At 38.6% G+C, this 15,883-nt stretch overlaps 2 protein-coding genes across 4 annotated transcripts; one reads left to right on the forward strand and one right to left on the reverse strand.

Moving 5' to 3' along the window:
* Positions 1-6,711: 6,711 nt before the first annotated feature.
* On the forward strand, positions 6,712-9,597 carry LOC116119321. 3 transcript variants are annotated; one of them, XM_031405277.1, is made up of 3 exons: positions 6,712-7,679; positions 7,781-7,835; positions 8,028-9,597. In XM_031405277.1, exons 1-3 carry the CDS (start codon positions 7,590-7,592, stop codon positions 9,299-9,301), a joined length of 1,419 nt encoding a protein of 472 aa, XP_031261137.1. In that variant the 5' UTR covers positions 6,712-7,589; the 3' UTR covers positions 9,302-9,597. The 3 variants fall into 3 exon arrangements, with proteins under 3 accessions (XP_031261137.1, XP_031261125.1, XP_031261131.1); XM_031405271.1 differs by having other exon boundaries at positions 6,713-7,461; positions 7,620-7,679; positions 7,781-9,596; XM_031405265.1 differs by having other exon boundaries at positions 7,781-9,597.
* Positions 9,598-9,809: 212 nt separating this feature from the next.
* Positions 9,810-13,242, reverse strand: LOC116119621. The gene is made up of 3 exons (XM_031405572.1): positions 12,653-13,242; positions 11,413-11,597; positions 9,810-10,543 (listed from the first exon to the last, which is right to left on the reverse strand). Exons 1-3 carry the CDS (start codon positions 13,149-13,151, stop codon positions 10,079-10,081), a joined length of 1,149 nt encoding a protein of 382 aa, XP_031261432.1. The 5' UTR covers positions 13,152-13,242; the 3' UTR covers positions 9,810-10,078.
* Between the last annotated feature and the right edge of the window lie 2,641 nt (positions 13,243-15,883).

Below are 15,883 nucleotides of genomic sequence, written 5' to 3' on the forward strand. Positions count from 1 at the left end.
ATGATGGCTTGAAACGCTATCGTATTTGCACTTAAGTGGAACGACGTCGCTTTGATCTAAATGACAGAAACAATCCTGAGCGTTGATGAAAAGAAGATCCAACGGCTGAAATTCAACCCTAATGTCAACCATATAAAAGCAGAATTATTTTGGCAGTTTATGCATTCGATTCATTTTCATTTTTACAAGTCTCTTTCTTCTTCATTAAACACCATAGTTGAGCCTTTAGGGTTTTCAGTTTGGGTTGAGTGTTTCCTATAACTTGTTGGTTGAGTGACTGGTCAGGTCATTCTGGGTGTATTGTATACGCTGGATTTAGGGATTCGAAGGGTGTAATCTCTAGGGTAAGTTACGGGTTGAAGAAGGGAGTTTTGAGGGATTTGTGTTGCTGTGTGTGTAATCTGTAATCTTGACAGTATTAGTGCAGCGAGCTCGTGTGATTCTCGAGTTCAACGTGGACGTAGCTTGCTCAACCATAAAGCAAGTGAACCACGGTAAATCTGGTTGTTCTTGTGTGTGATTGGTGTGATTCTTGTTCTTGATCTGTTGCTATTTTTTTTTGTTGATTCTTTCTGTGAGTAGTTATAACATGGTTGGACTTAAAAGAATACGGCAATGGATATCTTTTTTCGCTATGATGAAAGAGTCCTTAATAATCCTTACATTGATCTAACTTGCATCTCTATTAAAAATACTGTTCGACTCTCTCAACTTGTTTTACCCTAGCTGCACATTACTTAAACCCAGCCCCGAAATTACTTTCTAGAAATCCAGGTTTGTTTCCTGATATCAAATTTGCATATTACTTATACCCTATCCGAAAAAATTATCTGTTCACTCTTGGATATGCAGCAATCCCCTTACAAGTTTCTTCATTTGTAGCACAGGTTACTCTGATGAAAAGAGTGGGAGGAACTTTTAATATTCCGTGAGTGAGCCTTTCCATATGTAATAAATCAGGCATCATTTGTTCCAGCCATCCAAAGTCATGACAGCTTCCAGTTTGATACCTGGTGTTCTTCTCTTACAATGCTATCACTCTCATATTGCACAGAAATCAATCCAGGTTTTGTTTCAATTTTCCTTTCGGGAAACAGTCATAATTTCTTGTGTCTTCTACTAATAGACATTAGGTTTCTGCTATGGAATTCAGTTAACTAATTTGGGATCGATGTTGGTATTAAGAAACGAGGTTTTAGGCACGTAACGGGTTCTAATTGTATCTTTGATATCACCATGTAAACAAGCAATTGAAAAATTTTAACTTGTTAGAGCTCTTGGTTTTGTAAGAGATTATTGCATGTTATTATTGTTGCATAAGTTGTGTAAGATTTTGTATCAGTACATTGTACAATAACGCTATTCAATCAACTTGAAATTTTCTCTGTGATGATTGCATGCACCTTTCAATTTTGCATTTGTTGGAACTGAATGCTGATTGTTCTCATTTCTGTTCATAGTCATTTGAGTTTATAGCCGAAAGTTCTTTCTTCTACCAAGTTTGATTAAGTTTTTCTATACCCCTGGTATTGTAGTAGCACCTGTAACATTATCTCGATAATGTAAACTTAAGACCCATGCTAAGCCTGGCTCATTGCCATAATGATGGAACCCAGCACCTTTACAGATCTCTACTCAACTTAAACGCACACACACAACTCAAATGCAACACTACAATATAACCAAGCACACATTCATCAAGATTCCAACACCAAATCCAACCACAGCTCAGAATAATGGAAAATGCTATATTGATAATGGTAAAGAGTTAAGGAAACAATAGGTTGATGAAATGAAACAGTAAACAAAAACACCACTGGTCTTTGAGGGCCAGTACCTCCCACATTCAATTCATGAAACAACAAAAATGATATCCTCCTCTGTGGTACCACTACTCTTTTATTCTGACACCAAATCCTAACTAACAGGACACCTGTCTTTGGTGATTTACCCCTTTTGCCCTTGTCTTCCCTTGCTTGTCCTGCGTGAGTACCAGCTGTGTATTTCGGGTCCATCATTACCCTCCCCAAGGAGTGCCACCTTGTCCTCAAGGTGGAAAGAAGGAAATTGGTGGCAGATGGTTGTATAGGACTCCCAAGTATTATCACAAGTTGGTAGGCCTTTCCATTTGATTAGGACCTCATAGTCTCCATTTTTCAATCTTTGCTTCCGTAAGACTTGCTCAGGCTCCACTTGGAGTACCATATCTTCATCAAGAAAGGAAGGAATTTGAAGTGAGGTGATTGGTTGAGAGGTCACCTTTTTTAGTTGGGAGACGTGGAACACGTTGTGGATGCGGGCGGTAGTAGGAAGTTGTAAACGGTAAGCGACCGAACCAACCTTTTCGATCACTTCATAGGGTCCATAAAATCGGGGACTGAGTTTTTCATTGGGTCTTCGAGCCAGTGATTTGAGACGATAAGGTTGGAGCCGTAAGTAAACTAAGTCACCTGATTGAAATTGAACGTCTCTTCTTTTACCATCCGCATAGGCCTTCATGGCACCTTGAGCTTGAGATAAATTGAACTTTAATTCATCCAAAATGTGATTCCTTTGGATCATTTGCTGATCAACTGCCGCTACCACTGAAGCATGTTCGGAATATCTAAGAAGGACTGGGGGGTCCCTGCCGTATAAGGCTCGAAAGGGAGACATGCCTGAGGACCGATTGAAGGTTGTGTTGAACCAGTATTCTGCCCAATTGAGCCACTTAGGCCACTGTTTTGGTTGCTGTCCCATAAAGCAACGTAGGTAGGTCTCAAGACAACGGTTAACCACTTCTGATTGGCCGTCCGATTGAGGGTGATATGTGGTGCTCATGTGTAGTTTCGTACCTGATTGTTTAAACAACTCGCCTCAAAAAAGGCTCATGAAGAGTCGATCTCGATCTGACACAATCGTTCGTGGGAACCCATGCCGTTTAACAATGTGCTGGATGAAAAGATCAGCCACATGTAGTGCCGTATAAGGGTGTTGGAGGGGTATGAAGTGACTGAACTTGGTTAACCGGTCAACCACCACTAGTATTGTATCGACCCGTTGAGTTTTTGGTAGGCTGACGATGAAATCCATAGAAAGATCCTCCCAAACTTGGGTTGGTATCTGTAATGGTTGCAGCAGTCCGGCTGGTTGAAGGTTGTCATACTTATTCTGTTGGCATGTAGCACAGTTGCGAACAAAGGTTTGGATGTCACTCTTCATACCTTCCCAATAGACAACCTGAGATAACCGTTTGTAGGTCCTGAAAATTCTCGAATGTCCACCCATGGGAGACGAGTGAAATTCCTGAAGGAGGAGTTGAACTTGTGGGCTGGTGCGAGGTAGCACTAATCGGTCATCATAGAAAAGTTGGTGTCCCACCAATTGGAAGTGTGGATGGCTGTTGGGATCCTTAATCAGGTCTTGGCAGATTTTTTTTAGCTTAGGATCCTGCTGAATAGCTTCTTCCCACTCGTTACGGCTGCCAAAGTAACAAGTAGAGATAGAATTGCATTCCACCCCATCATGACGTCTGGATAAGGCATCTGCAGCCCTATTCTCCGATCCCGGTTTATATTGTGTCTCATAGTCCAGTCCCAACAGTTTGATTATCCACTTCTGTTGCTCTTCTCCATGTAGTCTTTGGTCATTTAAGTAACGGAGGCTGCGCTGGTCCATTCGGATGATGAAATGCCTACCCAAAAGATAATGTTTCCACTTCTGGACTGCGAAAACAATTGCCATCAGCTCCCGCTCATAGACGGACTTGGCTTGAGACCTTAATGAGAGGCCTTGGCTGATGAAGGCTAGCGGTCGCCCGTCTTGCATCAGAACTGCTCCCAAACCTAACCCCGAAGCATCTGTTTCAACAACAAAAGTTTTAGTAAAATCAGGCATAGCAAGAACCGGTACCTTAGTCATTACCCTTTTTAATTCTTTGAATGCAGTTTGTGAGGATTCTGTCCAACTGAAGGAATTTTTGCAAAGTAACGCGGTGAGAGGTTTTGCTAGTGTGCCGTATCCTTGAACAAACTTCCGGTAATATCCCGTCAATCCGAGAAATCCCCTTAAAGCTTTAATGTCTTTAGGTGTCGGCCATGCCAGAATACATTCAATTTTCGCCGGGTCAACAGCCACTCCCTCTAAGGAAATTATGTGGCCCAAATATTCCAACCGTGATTGGGCGAATGTACACTTCTTTTGGTTCACTACCAACTGATGCTGCCTTAAGATTTGAAAAGTGTGACTCAAGTGACCTTCATGGGCTGTGATATTAGGACTATAAACCAAGATGTCATCGAAGAAAACCAGGAGGAATCGCCGTAGGTACGGCTTAAAAATATCATTCATGAGAGCTTGAAAGGTAGAAGGGGCATTAGATAGTCCGAAAGGCATTACCAGAAATTCGTAGTGGCCCTCATGGGTGCGAAAAGCGGTCTTGTGGGTATCTTCTTCTTTGACCCGAATCTGATGGTAACCCGATTTAAGATCCAACTTAGTAAACACCGAAGCTCCTCCCAACTCGTCGAATAACTCATCAACCGTGGGTATTGGAAATTTATCGGGCACTGTAATCTTGTTCAAGGCTCGGTAATCCACACAAAATCGCCAGCCCCCATCTTTTTTCTTCACCAGTAACACAGGACTAGAGAATGGGCTTTTGCTTGGTTTGATAATCCCGGAAACCAACATGTCTCGGACAATACTCTCAATCTCATTCTTTAAATAGTAGGGATACCTGTAGGGTCTGATATTAGGTGGTTGACTTCCCTCTGTCAGTCTGATGGCATGGTCATGTATCCTACTCGGTGGTAGCCCAGGTGGGGGTTCAAATAAATCTTGATGCTGCTGTAATAGACTCTTAACCAACTCCGAATGGCCTGGTTCTTGTATTAACTGTGTCTGCATATGCCCGAACTCAATGTAGTATCCTGATCCTTCGGTTTGTAGTGTTTTCAGCATCCCCTTAAGTGACACCATAGTTCTGCATAAAGCTGGGTCTCCCTTGAGTGTGACCGTGGTGCCTGAACAGTGAAACTTCATTACCAACTTCTTCCAGTCTGTGGTTGTTTCTCCCAACGTTTCAAGCCAAGCTATACCCAAAATGACATCGGCACTACTTATCTCAAATGGAAAAAAATTATGTATTATGTCAACACCCTGCAAACTCAGACACACCCCTTTACATTCTCCCTGACACCTGACGTTGTAGCCATCACCAACCCTCACTCCGAATGTTCTTGTTGCTGTTACTGGAATCTGAAGTTCCTCCACCAAGTCCCTGTTTATGAAGTTATGCGATGCCCCACTGTCAATTAAAATTATAACCTCCCTACCTTTAATTTCTCCACTCAACTTCATCGTTTTAGGCCCATTAATTCCAATCACAGAACTAATTGATAACTCAGCTTCCTTGGGAACTTCTTCTTCCAACATTTCCTCTTCAATAATTGTTTCCTCCTCTTTATTTTCTTCTTCATCAACCAGGAGTACTTGGAACTGCTTTTCCCCACATCTGTGCCCTGGAGAATATTTTGCATCACACCTATAACAGAGACCCCTCTCTCTCTTCCTTTGTATCTCAAATTTAGTCAACCTTTTGAATGGAAATTCTCGCCGGAATGAGTTGGCCCCACTGTGGTTTGGAGTTGTTGACCCTGAACTGCCGTAAGTCTCAGATGGGAATCTTCTGTTGTGGGTTGTAGTTGGGGAGTAGGCGTGGGTTTGGTTGACAGCTTTGGGTACGTGTTGAATATTTTTTGAATTTGAAATTGAACTGGAGGCTTTGTCATTTGTTTTAATTGAATATGGGTTGTCACTTGTTTTATTAGGATATGGGTTGTCGTTTGTTTTAAGTGAATAAGGGTTGGGCTTGGGTAGATTAGAGTTGGGTTTGGGCCCAAAAGAGAATTGATTAAACCTGGTATTTCGGGCCAGGCCTGCTTGGGCTTCTTCTAAGGCCCAATTCCTTTCTTCCACACGTTGGGCCAACCAAGTGGCCTGGGTCAGGGAGTCGGGTCGAGTCAGTAGATCGGGTTGCTGCAGCTTGATCTCAGCCCGAATTTCTAGCTTTAACTGGTTAAGAAACACCACCGTCAGGACCTCCTCTCTCTCGCCGTGAGTCAGCGCCGCCACCTCTTCGAATCTCCGACGAAAGTCCAGCACGGTGCCCCCCTGACGCAACGACATCAACATCTCCAGGGGACTGACCTCCTGCGCGCCGCTAAATCGTTGCAGCAACGCTACCTTGAAGGTTGGCCAAGTCATCGCCGCCGTCCGAGATTCCGTCCACTGGTACCAGTGAGAGCTTCCCCTTCCATGCAGAGTGCCGTCGACGGGACCCGATGCTCTTCGTGGATCTGGTTGATCGCGAAGTAACGCTCCACCCGAAAGATCTAGCCGTATGGGTCTTCGCCAGAAAAGAGAGGGAGTTCCAGTTTCCGGCCACCCCACTCACGGCGGTTCCACCCCTCTTTCCCTTGGTTCGAACCTTGGCCCCCCTGATGCTCCCCGTAGCCTCCTTGTCCTCCTACATGTTCCTGTTCAATACGTCCTCCCCTGTCTGGGTTGATTTCCACAGACGCACTTCTTCGTCGTTCTTCCTCTTCTTCATCTTTTCTTCTCATCCAGTTTTGCATGTCCACCAGAATTTCTCTCATCGACTTCACAGTCTCGCTCACGTTGGCTACATCCCTTTGCACTACTGTTAAGTCTTTCTCTACACCTTCGATTCTGTTCTCCATTCGAGTGCCAACCATAACCCACCACCGTCAGCTCTGATACCAGTTTGATGGAACCCAGCACCTTTACAGATCTCTACTCAACTTAAACGCACACACACAACTCAAATGCAACAATACAATATAACCAAGCACACATTCATCAAGATTCCAACACCAAATCCAACCACAACTCAGAATAATGGAAAATGCTATATTGATAATGGTAAAGAGTTAAGGAAACAAAGGTTGCTGAAATGAAACAGTAAACAAAAACACCACTGGTCTTCGAGGGCCAGTACCTCCCACAATCAATTCATGAAACAACAAAAATGACATCCTCTTCTGTGGTACCACTACTCTTTTATTCTGACACCAAATCCTAACTAACAGGACACCTGTCTTTGGTGATTTACCCCTTTTGCCCTTGTCTTCCCTTGCTTGTCCTGCGTGAGTACCAGCTGTGTATTTCGGGTCCATCAAGTTCTAGGATATATATTGATTTATCTGTTTGTTAAGTGAGCTATAAGAAAATTACAAATGATGGTGCAACTTAGTTGAAAAATCTTGGTAAATTCTTCCTTTCAAATTGACATGTAGAAGTTCACTTTTTTGTCCAACCAGATATGACTAACCTTTTATACATGAATGTTTAGGAAAACTAGTGCAACATATAGTTCTACTCCATCGTCATCGGTCATCACAACATAATTATCTGTTCTTTTAGGATGACAAGTAACTGCCTGAATATTGGATAAACTAGGTACATCAAAGGCTACCTATTAAGGTTCAAGCTCCACTTGGTTCCAAATTTATTAAAATATTATCACAATTTATTCCTTAAGGAGAATTTAATGCTAACTTCTACGGGCACATCTGTTTCTACTGAAAATGCTAATGGCTCTATGCATGTGTCTTCAGGTAATCTCACTTTGCTGGAAAGAAGGCTCTTCAAAATCTGGACTGGTAGGCATGAAAAAGGTGAGTGGATCAGAATGAAAGAGAGTGTGTAATTACAGTTCATCCTGGGTTTTTTGGATAAATAGATTAGATTTATGTTTTTTCATCTACCTGATTTACAGGTTGCAAAAGGCTACAAAGATGGGAAGAGGGTTGGGTTCGTGAAATTATCACCAGGTATTGATCTTTATGTTTACCCTCATAGTGACAGCATAATCACAATACTTGCAAAGCATGGTTTCTTCAAGGGCATGGCTGCTGTTGTAGACAACCAAGACTCTTTGATTGGTTGTGTTGTATGGCGAAGAAATATAGCATCTGCTAATTCTGCTGCAAAGAAATCTGACGGAAAGATTTGTTCCTCATCAGGACACCTTCTCAACTCTTCATCAAACTCTTCTAGGAAAATATCCATAAGAAAAGATTTGTGTTGTAAACAATCAACTCAGGATCCCATTCCAGTTGCATCAGAAACTAAGAGCACCACTCATGAGAGTGCAGGAAACTGTGGAAATGGAGGCAAACATCAAAAGACAAGTGAAGTTGAACTTGAATTGCATAATTCTTCTGCCAGTGCTAATCTGTCTCTGACACCTTCAGTTCTGAATCCTGAATCATTTTTGCAATCCAAAGGTTCTAAGGAATCTGCCTCTCTCCAGAGCTCAGTGGCACAGCCTGAAGTTGAAACACCACTTATACAACACAAGTCAAGCATAGAAGAGAGACCCGAACCAGTTTTGGAACTTCAGAAACCTGTTTTGTCTCTCTCATCTAAGTTCGCAATGCAACCTATACGTACTCTTGACAATGATGACCTTCCTGAATTTGACTTTAGAACTGAATGTGGCATATCTCATCCAATGAGCAAACCTTTGGATTCTGTGACTGTTGAGAAGAAACTTCCAGCTGAAGGATTAAGGAAAATGGATTGGTCGTTGCAGCCGGCCATGTCAATGGTAAAGTCACTATCAGCTTTCAAACAACCAAGATTGGAAATTTTCAATCTTCCTAGGCTTCCACTGGATGCCATTCAGAGAATGCCTCTGCTGAAGGAAGTTTCTGTAAATGGAGAAAAACAAAACACTCAAAGCAGATGTATTATGCAACCAGTTAGTGCAACTGCATCAAAGAATCTTTTCAATGATGATGACGACGACGACGACGACATGCCTGAATGGTGCCCACCAAATGTGGAGCTTTGCAAACGATCAGTAGCACCAAATGCAGAGCTTCGCAAACGATCAGTACCACAGCCCACGACTTTGGTCCACTCAGAAGTACCTAACTCAGCATTTCAAAGTTCCTCTGCAAGCTATCCGAGTCGGGTTGAGCTTTGCAAACAATCAGTACCACAGCCCACGACTTTGGTCCACTCAGAAGTTCCTAACTTAGCATTTCAAAGTTCTTCTGCAAGCTATCCAAGTCGGGTTGATTATCCTACTTTTACCCAACCATTCCCTCAAGCATTCCCTCGAGGTAATCATTGCTCCATAAACATTACTATGAAACTGATGCAGCCAAGATCCACTGAAACGTTTGTACCAAGGGGCTTCAATGCAAATCCTGCTTTGAGGCCACCTCCCAACGTATTTTCTGTCTATCATCCCGTCCACCCAACAGGATGGAGAGGTTGGAGGCCATGATACTGGCAGTGCTGTGAATCTAGTGTCCTGCAACTCTTTATTAGTAGCGTTAGAAGTCAAAGATTTCCAAAACTCCTGGTTGAGATAGACATTACATAGTCAAAGCCCCAGTTTTTAAGAAAGGCCAATTTGTATATAAGCAACAAACTAATCTGCTGGTTCTGGCACGAAAAGTTGAATTTTACAGTTTTTGAGACCCTTGACTTCTACAATATACAGAATCAAGTACCATTATAGTCTTTCTCACTAAAACAGCTGATTTTTCTGATCAAATTAGTTGAATGTGACGATATTAATTGTTTAAAATAAGTTTGAAATATATGGTATGTTTTAAGAGTAGAAATTGAATGCCTGCTTTTGAATTTTGATGTCAGTAAAAACTTACATGTGATAGATGGAGATATTCTTTGAAACTTTTCTGAAACAAAATACCAACAGCTTTTATGTTCATCTTTAAAATAATATCTTATTCTGTGTATGGACCAAATAAATACAGTAAACTACCAATGAGTAAACAAGCAATTACGGGAAAGAATGAAGAATTTGAATATACAAGTTGGAAAAGTTCTGATGTCTTTTTTAGTATATACAGAAATAAATTGTAATAGCATAACCCAGCAAGGTAAAAGGTGACATTGACTGAATTATTACTTTAAACAGTAACACTTCCGATGAAGGTTGAGACCCATAAATACAGAACTGGGGATCCAATCCAAGAGATCATAATCTTTGAAACTTTACAATAAATCTGCTGCATATCAAACAGCTGCCAACTTTCTAATCAAATTCATCAACTGCAAGCCAATCGCTTGATTCACCTTCTGAGTCTTTATCCCGAGAAGCAGACTGTCGTGCCTTCTCTAGATCAACCCGATTATCAGAACTATCATTTAGTTTTATCCAATCATTGGATCCACTTCGTGAAATAGCCTTAACTTCATGTCCTGGCCTAGAGGCTGATAGTCTAGAAGGTAGATCATTGCCATCGTCTTCCAAATCACTGAATGAGACATCCTCTTCGTGTTCAATCTTTTGTTGGCTATTTAGAGAAATGCCACTATCGATATCTGTACCATCCAGCCATCGCTCAGTATTTTCTTCAACATTGATTTCTAGACCTTGTGTTGCACTTAAAATCTCAGTAACCTCCTTTTCTGCAGATGCACTAGTGCTACGGTTATCAACTTGAGCAGTCTTATCGTCTTGTAGCTTCTGCATAAGAATATTTCTTGTTTCAATAATCTGCAACACAAGAGAACTTATTACTGAAGACATTTTTTTATTATTGTAATTTTAATTTGAAATTTCAGCACAGACAGAATTTTTATTTCCAAACTGTAAAAATTTCAAAACTAGATTAGTGCAGAGAAGGCATCAATTCCATATTACAGAAGAACCACCCATTGGATATAAGAAAAAAATATTCTACAGATTTCAAAAATCAGACTTCATTGCCTAGAATTTGAAGAAGTTTTAGTCCTAATTTAGAAAAGACAAGTAATTGATCTTATAGATAAACAAAAGGTACGTTCTCAAGTCTCACCGTTTCCAAAGACTTCAATCAAGGTCATACTACAGTATTAGGTCCAATAATGTTACCGGGCCAATGTTTCAGTTGACAAAGTATATAAATTAGTTACATATATTGATAACTAAAATGTCGTTTACGATAACTAAAACATTCTTATCCATAAACCAAAAAATTGCGTGTTGGAACAAAAAAGAAGGCCTTGTAACAGCAATATAGTATAATCCTTTAAATCAATAACTCAGACAAGAAAGAACATAACTAAAACATATGGACAAAAACCTTTCTGACAAATGCAGAATCAGAGTCCTATAGGAAACATATTAAAGTGAAAAAAGTAACATATTAAAAAATCACAAAAATTTAAGCATGTGTCTAATGTGCATGGTTTGGAGTTGAATGTCCCCAAGATGAAAAGCCCCAAGAACATTTCCAGGCCAACATGGAAAGTTCAATCTTTGATAACAAGATATGGTCCATAAGAGGACCCACAACAGATAGTTGCTAGGGGTTATGTGCAAATAATTGTGTATTTTGATATTTAAGGAAAAAAGAGATGACATGTGAATAGAAAAAAACTTGCCTTTGGAGTTGACAGAAGCTCAAAATCATGGTCATTAACTCTTGGAAGCAACAATATAAAATAGATCATCCAAAATTGACCGTCTCCCAAGTAATGGTGAAGGTGAATTCTAAGATCTCTGAAACTTGGGACCAGATGTTCAACAGCGGAAATATGATCTTTCTGAGCATCAGACATTTCAAAATCTGCAATATGACAAGCAAAAATTCAAACCAATTGTCGCAGTCTTATTACCCATACATTCCATGTGATTGAAAGAGATGAAGAAGATTCAAAGAAAGAGTACACAAGTTCTTAAAAATTATTTCCAATATCCACTATATCAAATAAAACCTAATTTTACTTAAAAAAATAAAATAACTCTATTAAAAAAAGTCATGGGAATACATAACTACTTCACCAAAGCTATGGATTAACTGCAATGCACTTCAGCTTTGCGCTTAGTATAATTAGTTTCTAATTAGTCACTGATGAAAGAGATAGTGTCTTGATTGTCCCGCAGCAATTAAGTAAGTAATGGACAATCACGATAAATTGCACCTTTGCCCAACAGAAATATCAAAACAAAACTTTGAAAAAAAGAAGTGGCATTCGCATTACCATTGGTATATATTCTCCAAATCTGCCCCACTCTTACTCTGATACAACTTCTTCAAGAATCAAGCAGTAGACAGTAGACACCATTTCCCAGTAATTCAGCTCAGAAAAACCTTACATTCTGAAGGTTATCTCATTCCTACTGACTTACTGCCACAGAAGCTTTCAATCCCACAATATAAGAATATAAGTTGGATAATTTGCACCACCAATTTTAGTTATCCATAGCTAAAGGATCTTACTCCCCTCGTACATTTGAGAATTTGTGCCAAAAAATATATTCTAAAAACGCGATTTAAAAAGAATAATTTTTCTTGTGAAAACCTAGTTCAACAATAATCAAGGACATTGGGGAGAAACCAGAAAGAGAAACCGGACATATATAAGAGAACATAGTAACTAAAAATTAAACTTTATTCATAGAATAAACACCAAAACAAAAGTACTCAAATAACACTAAAAAACAAAAAAAAACAAAAAAAAATTACTCATTCTCTTTCAATTTTTACACATAAAATAAACCAACTTAAAAATTAAGCTTTAATCATAGCATACGCATAGACACCAAATAATATTTCGAACTTTTAACACTCCAACAAAAATTAATTCTAAGTAATTATAAAATTTTGCTTGAAAATCTTACCATCATCTAAGGACATTGGAAATTCGGTCCAACATTCTGCTCGCTCGGAAATTTTCTTCACAAACTCAACAATTTCCTCCGTGATCCCGGGAACCCCGTCAAACTCATCATCATATTGATCTTGATTTTGAAACTGCAACAAATTGGAGGCGAATTTGGAGATTCCAGTAACCGCTTTGTTACGCGAGAGCAGCGACAGTCCACTCTTGAAGCTGCCACCGATTTCCACAAGATCGTTGCGGATCCCAAGCAGAGCCGCGGACGGCGATAACGGCGAATCAGAGGACTGCGGCGGCGGATGTGATTGCCGTTCGGTTGCAGTTAAAGGCGGTGGCGCCAGAAAAGCTGCGACTCCACGTAATTGACGGCCGATTGTTTCGCCGATGTGTGAGAGGTCATCTTTTACGCCGCCGTCTCGATTGGTGGAGCTGTCGCCTTCATGCTGGGGCGGTGGCGAATCTGGAGCGTCGGATTGGAGAGACTTGAAAAGCCAAGACATTGTTGCGAAGATGTTTGGGGATTGAGTGTTGCGTTAGAATTTAAGAGAGACAACATATGTACTTGAACTTCAAGCTGTTTTGATTTTTCTTTTTTTCTTTCAAAAACAAAAATTAGTTAATTCATTTAAATTAACTCTTTTTATTTACTTTACTGTGAGAGCGTTCGATGTTGCCACGTCAGCGTTAATAATTGGAATTTTACTCACTTTAGACTTTGACCTCTTTCAAGACTTTGATTTTATTTTATTTTTGAACGGTTGACTTTTTTTTTTTTTACATTTATTATTTTAATTATAATGTCAGTAATTTAAGATATTTCACGCACAATTAAAATATTTAATGCATTCGTTGCTTGAAATTCATTAGATTTTTAGTTGTAGGTAAAATATCTGAATAATTTATCTTTATTAAATTGTAAAAATTTACTCTTAAAATTTAATTTCAAAATGACAATCGCCTCCTAAAAGCTCTATTATTACTAAAAGTCTAATTTATATAAGGTATTTCATCGTTTATAATTTTTAAATAAAATAATTTAATCATTTTCTTATTATTTTTTTATCTAATTACTGTAGAATTATTCTATATGGGGATCAACTAATTTTATTACTATGAAAATGTTATAATTTAGTAGATGTATAGTTACAAGAATTATTGTTTTGATTTCTTATTTTATAATTCATGTTTTAATAGTATTAGGATTTCAATTCATATTTTAGTAGTATTAGAATTTCTAATTTACTTTTCATGATGTAAGAATATTACTTGATTTCTTATTTTATAATTAATTAAGATTTCAATTCATTGTTTTAGTAGTATTACGATTTTTTATTTACTTTTCCTAGTAGAATTATAATTAGCCTACGATAAATATGGTTGTTATGTTTCAAGTTATTCAATCAAGTTTTCAATAAAATCTTTAACCAATTCAAGTGATACATTTCCTTCTTTCTCTAGCAAATCAACCATACCACCCAAAATTAATACACAAACTCAATCGACCAAAAATATTCTTATTGAGTTGTGCAAAATGAAAGAATCAAACTCCAACTAAAAGCGAAAAAATCTTGTGAAGTGGTTAGAAGATACTCAATTACTCATGGTCTTAAGGTATCACACAAGCAATAATATCCAAGACACTTAAATAATCAGTTGAAACATTCAAAGATGGTAAGTACCCAGCAATGGAGTCTGCCTTGTATGAATGGTTTGTATGCCATCAAGAATATGTCAATATGGATGGTGAATTGCTAAAAGAGAAGGGAAATATCTTTAAGGCAACTCTATCCCGAAGCTACCTCATTTGAATTTTCAAATGGATGGTTGGAAAAGTTTAAGCAACTAAAACAATCTAGAGTAATACGAAACCAAAACAAGTAAATACACACAAGTAAAGAGAAAGAAAAATACGCGCAATTTATCCTGATTTACTTAATTAACAGGCTACGTCCAATAGAGTCAATGTTGAAATGTCCTTGTTATGGTTCATTCCTTCAGTTGTTTTGGGGAGAGTGGTTCAGTTGATATGGAGAAAATTGAAGCTAGGTTGCCATCAATAAGAAAGGAATTAGACAAATGGGCTTGGAAAAACATTTACAATATGGATGAAACTAGCTTATTTTATCGAATGCAAACTGATAACTCTCTTGCAACAAAGCAGTTGGAGGGGCGAAAGCAAAATAAAGAAAGGATTATAATTGTTACTTGTTGCAATGGCAATGGCTCTGGTAAACTTCCACTTTGAGTCATTGGTAAATTTTGTGATCCAAGATGCTTTAAGAATGTTAACCATGATAATATCAACTGCAAGTATCGAGCAAATTCAAACGCATGGATGTCAACTTTGTTTTTTATGGAATGGCTTAAGTGGTTTGATAGTCGTTTGGATAGAAATGTTTTGCTTATCATGGATAATTGTACCACACATGGCAAAAGGGAGAATTTCCCTCCACTTCATCACACAACTATTATGTTCCTACCACCAGCTAGCACTTCCAAAATCTAGTCGTGTGATGCAGACATAATTAGAAATTTCAAAGATTATTATTGTCAGCGTTTTAATTGCCTACTTTTGAAACAGATAGAAGATCTTGTCTTGGAACTAGAAAAGATAAATGTCCTTAATGGATTGGTAAATGCAGTTGTTGCATGGTGTGAAGCCAATGACAATAACCAATTGTTTCAAGCACTGCAAAAATTAGGACCCCCAATATCGATGAATTGTAAGTTACAAATGAAATAGATGGGGAGAATTAAAGAGTCATTGCAAAATTCAATGATCAGATTTGATAATTTCACTATACTAAACAAATTGATATTGTCGTCTTCCTCAATCATCCAAATGAGAGAGTGTTGTTCTTATTGTGTGTTTAAGCCTAAGTTAAGAGGCAATTCTTTTCACACTTTTTATTAAACACTTTGTAAACCAAATCTTGTTAAACTATTGTAAATGGTGAAATCATGTTAAACTCTTGTAAAGGGTAAAATCATGTTAAACTAATGTATTTGGCGTATTCCGATTCTAGTGAAATTTCAAAGAAATTATCTTGAAGAAGTGGATGGAAGAGGCTTATGAATAGAGCACCGAACCACTATAAATCTCCGAGTATTTTCTTGTCTCTTAACTCATTTATTATTAATTGCATATTTAATGGAAGCAACATTGTCATTCTCATGCATTTATTGCTTACATTCATAACTCTCTCATTTATTGCTTATCATTGATTACCCA

The sequence above is a fragment of the Pistacia vera genome, unplaced genomic scaffold (genome assembly GCF_008641045.1).
Source record: "Pistacia vera cultivar Batoury unplaced genomic scaffold, PisVer_v2 Contig125, whole genome shotgun sequence".
NCBI lineage: Eukaryota > Viridiplantae > Streptophyta > Magnoliopsida > Sapindales > Anacardiaceae > Pistacia > Pistacia vera.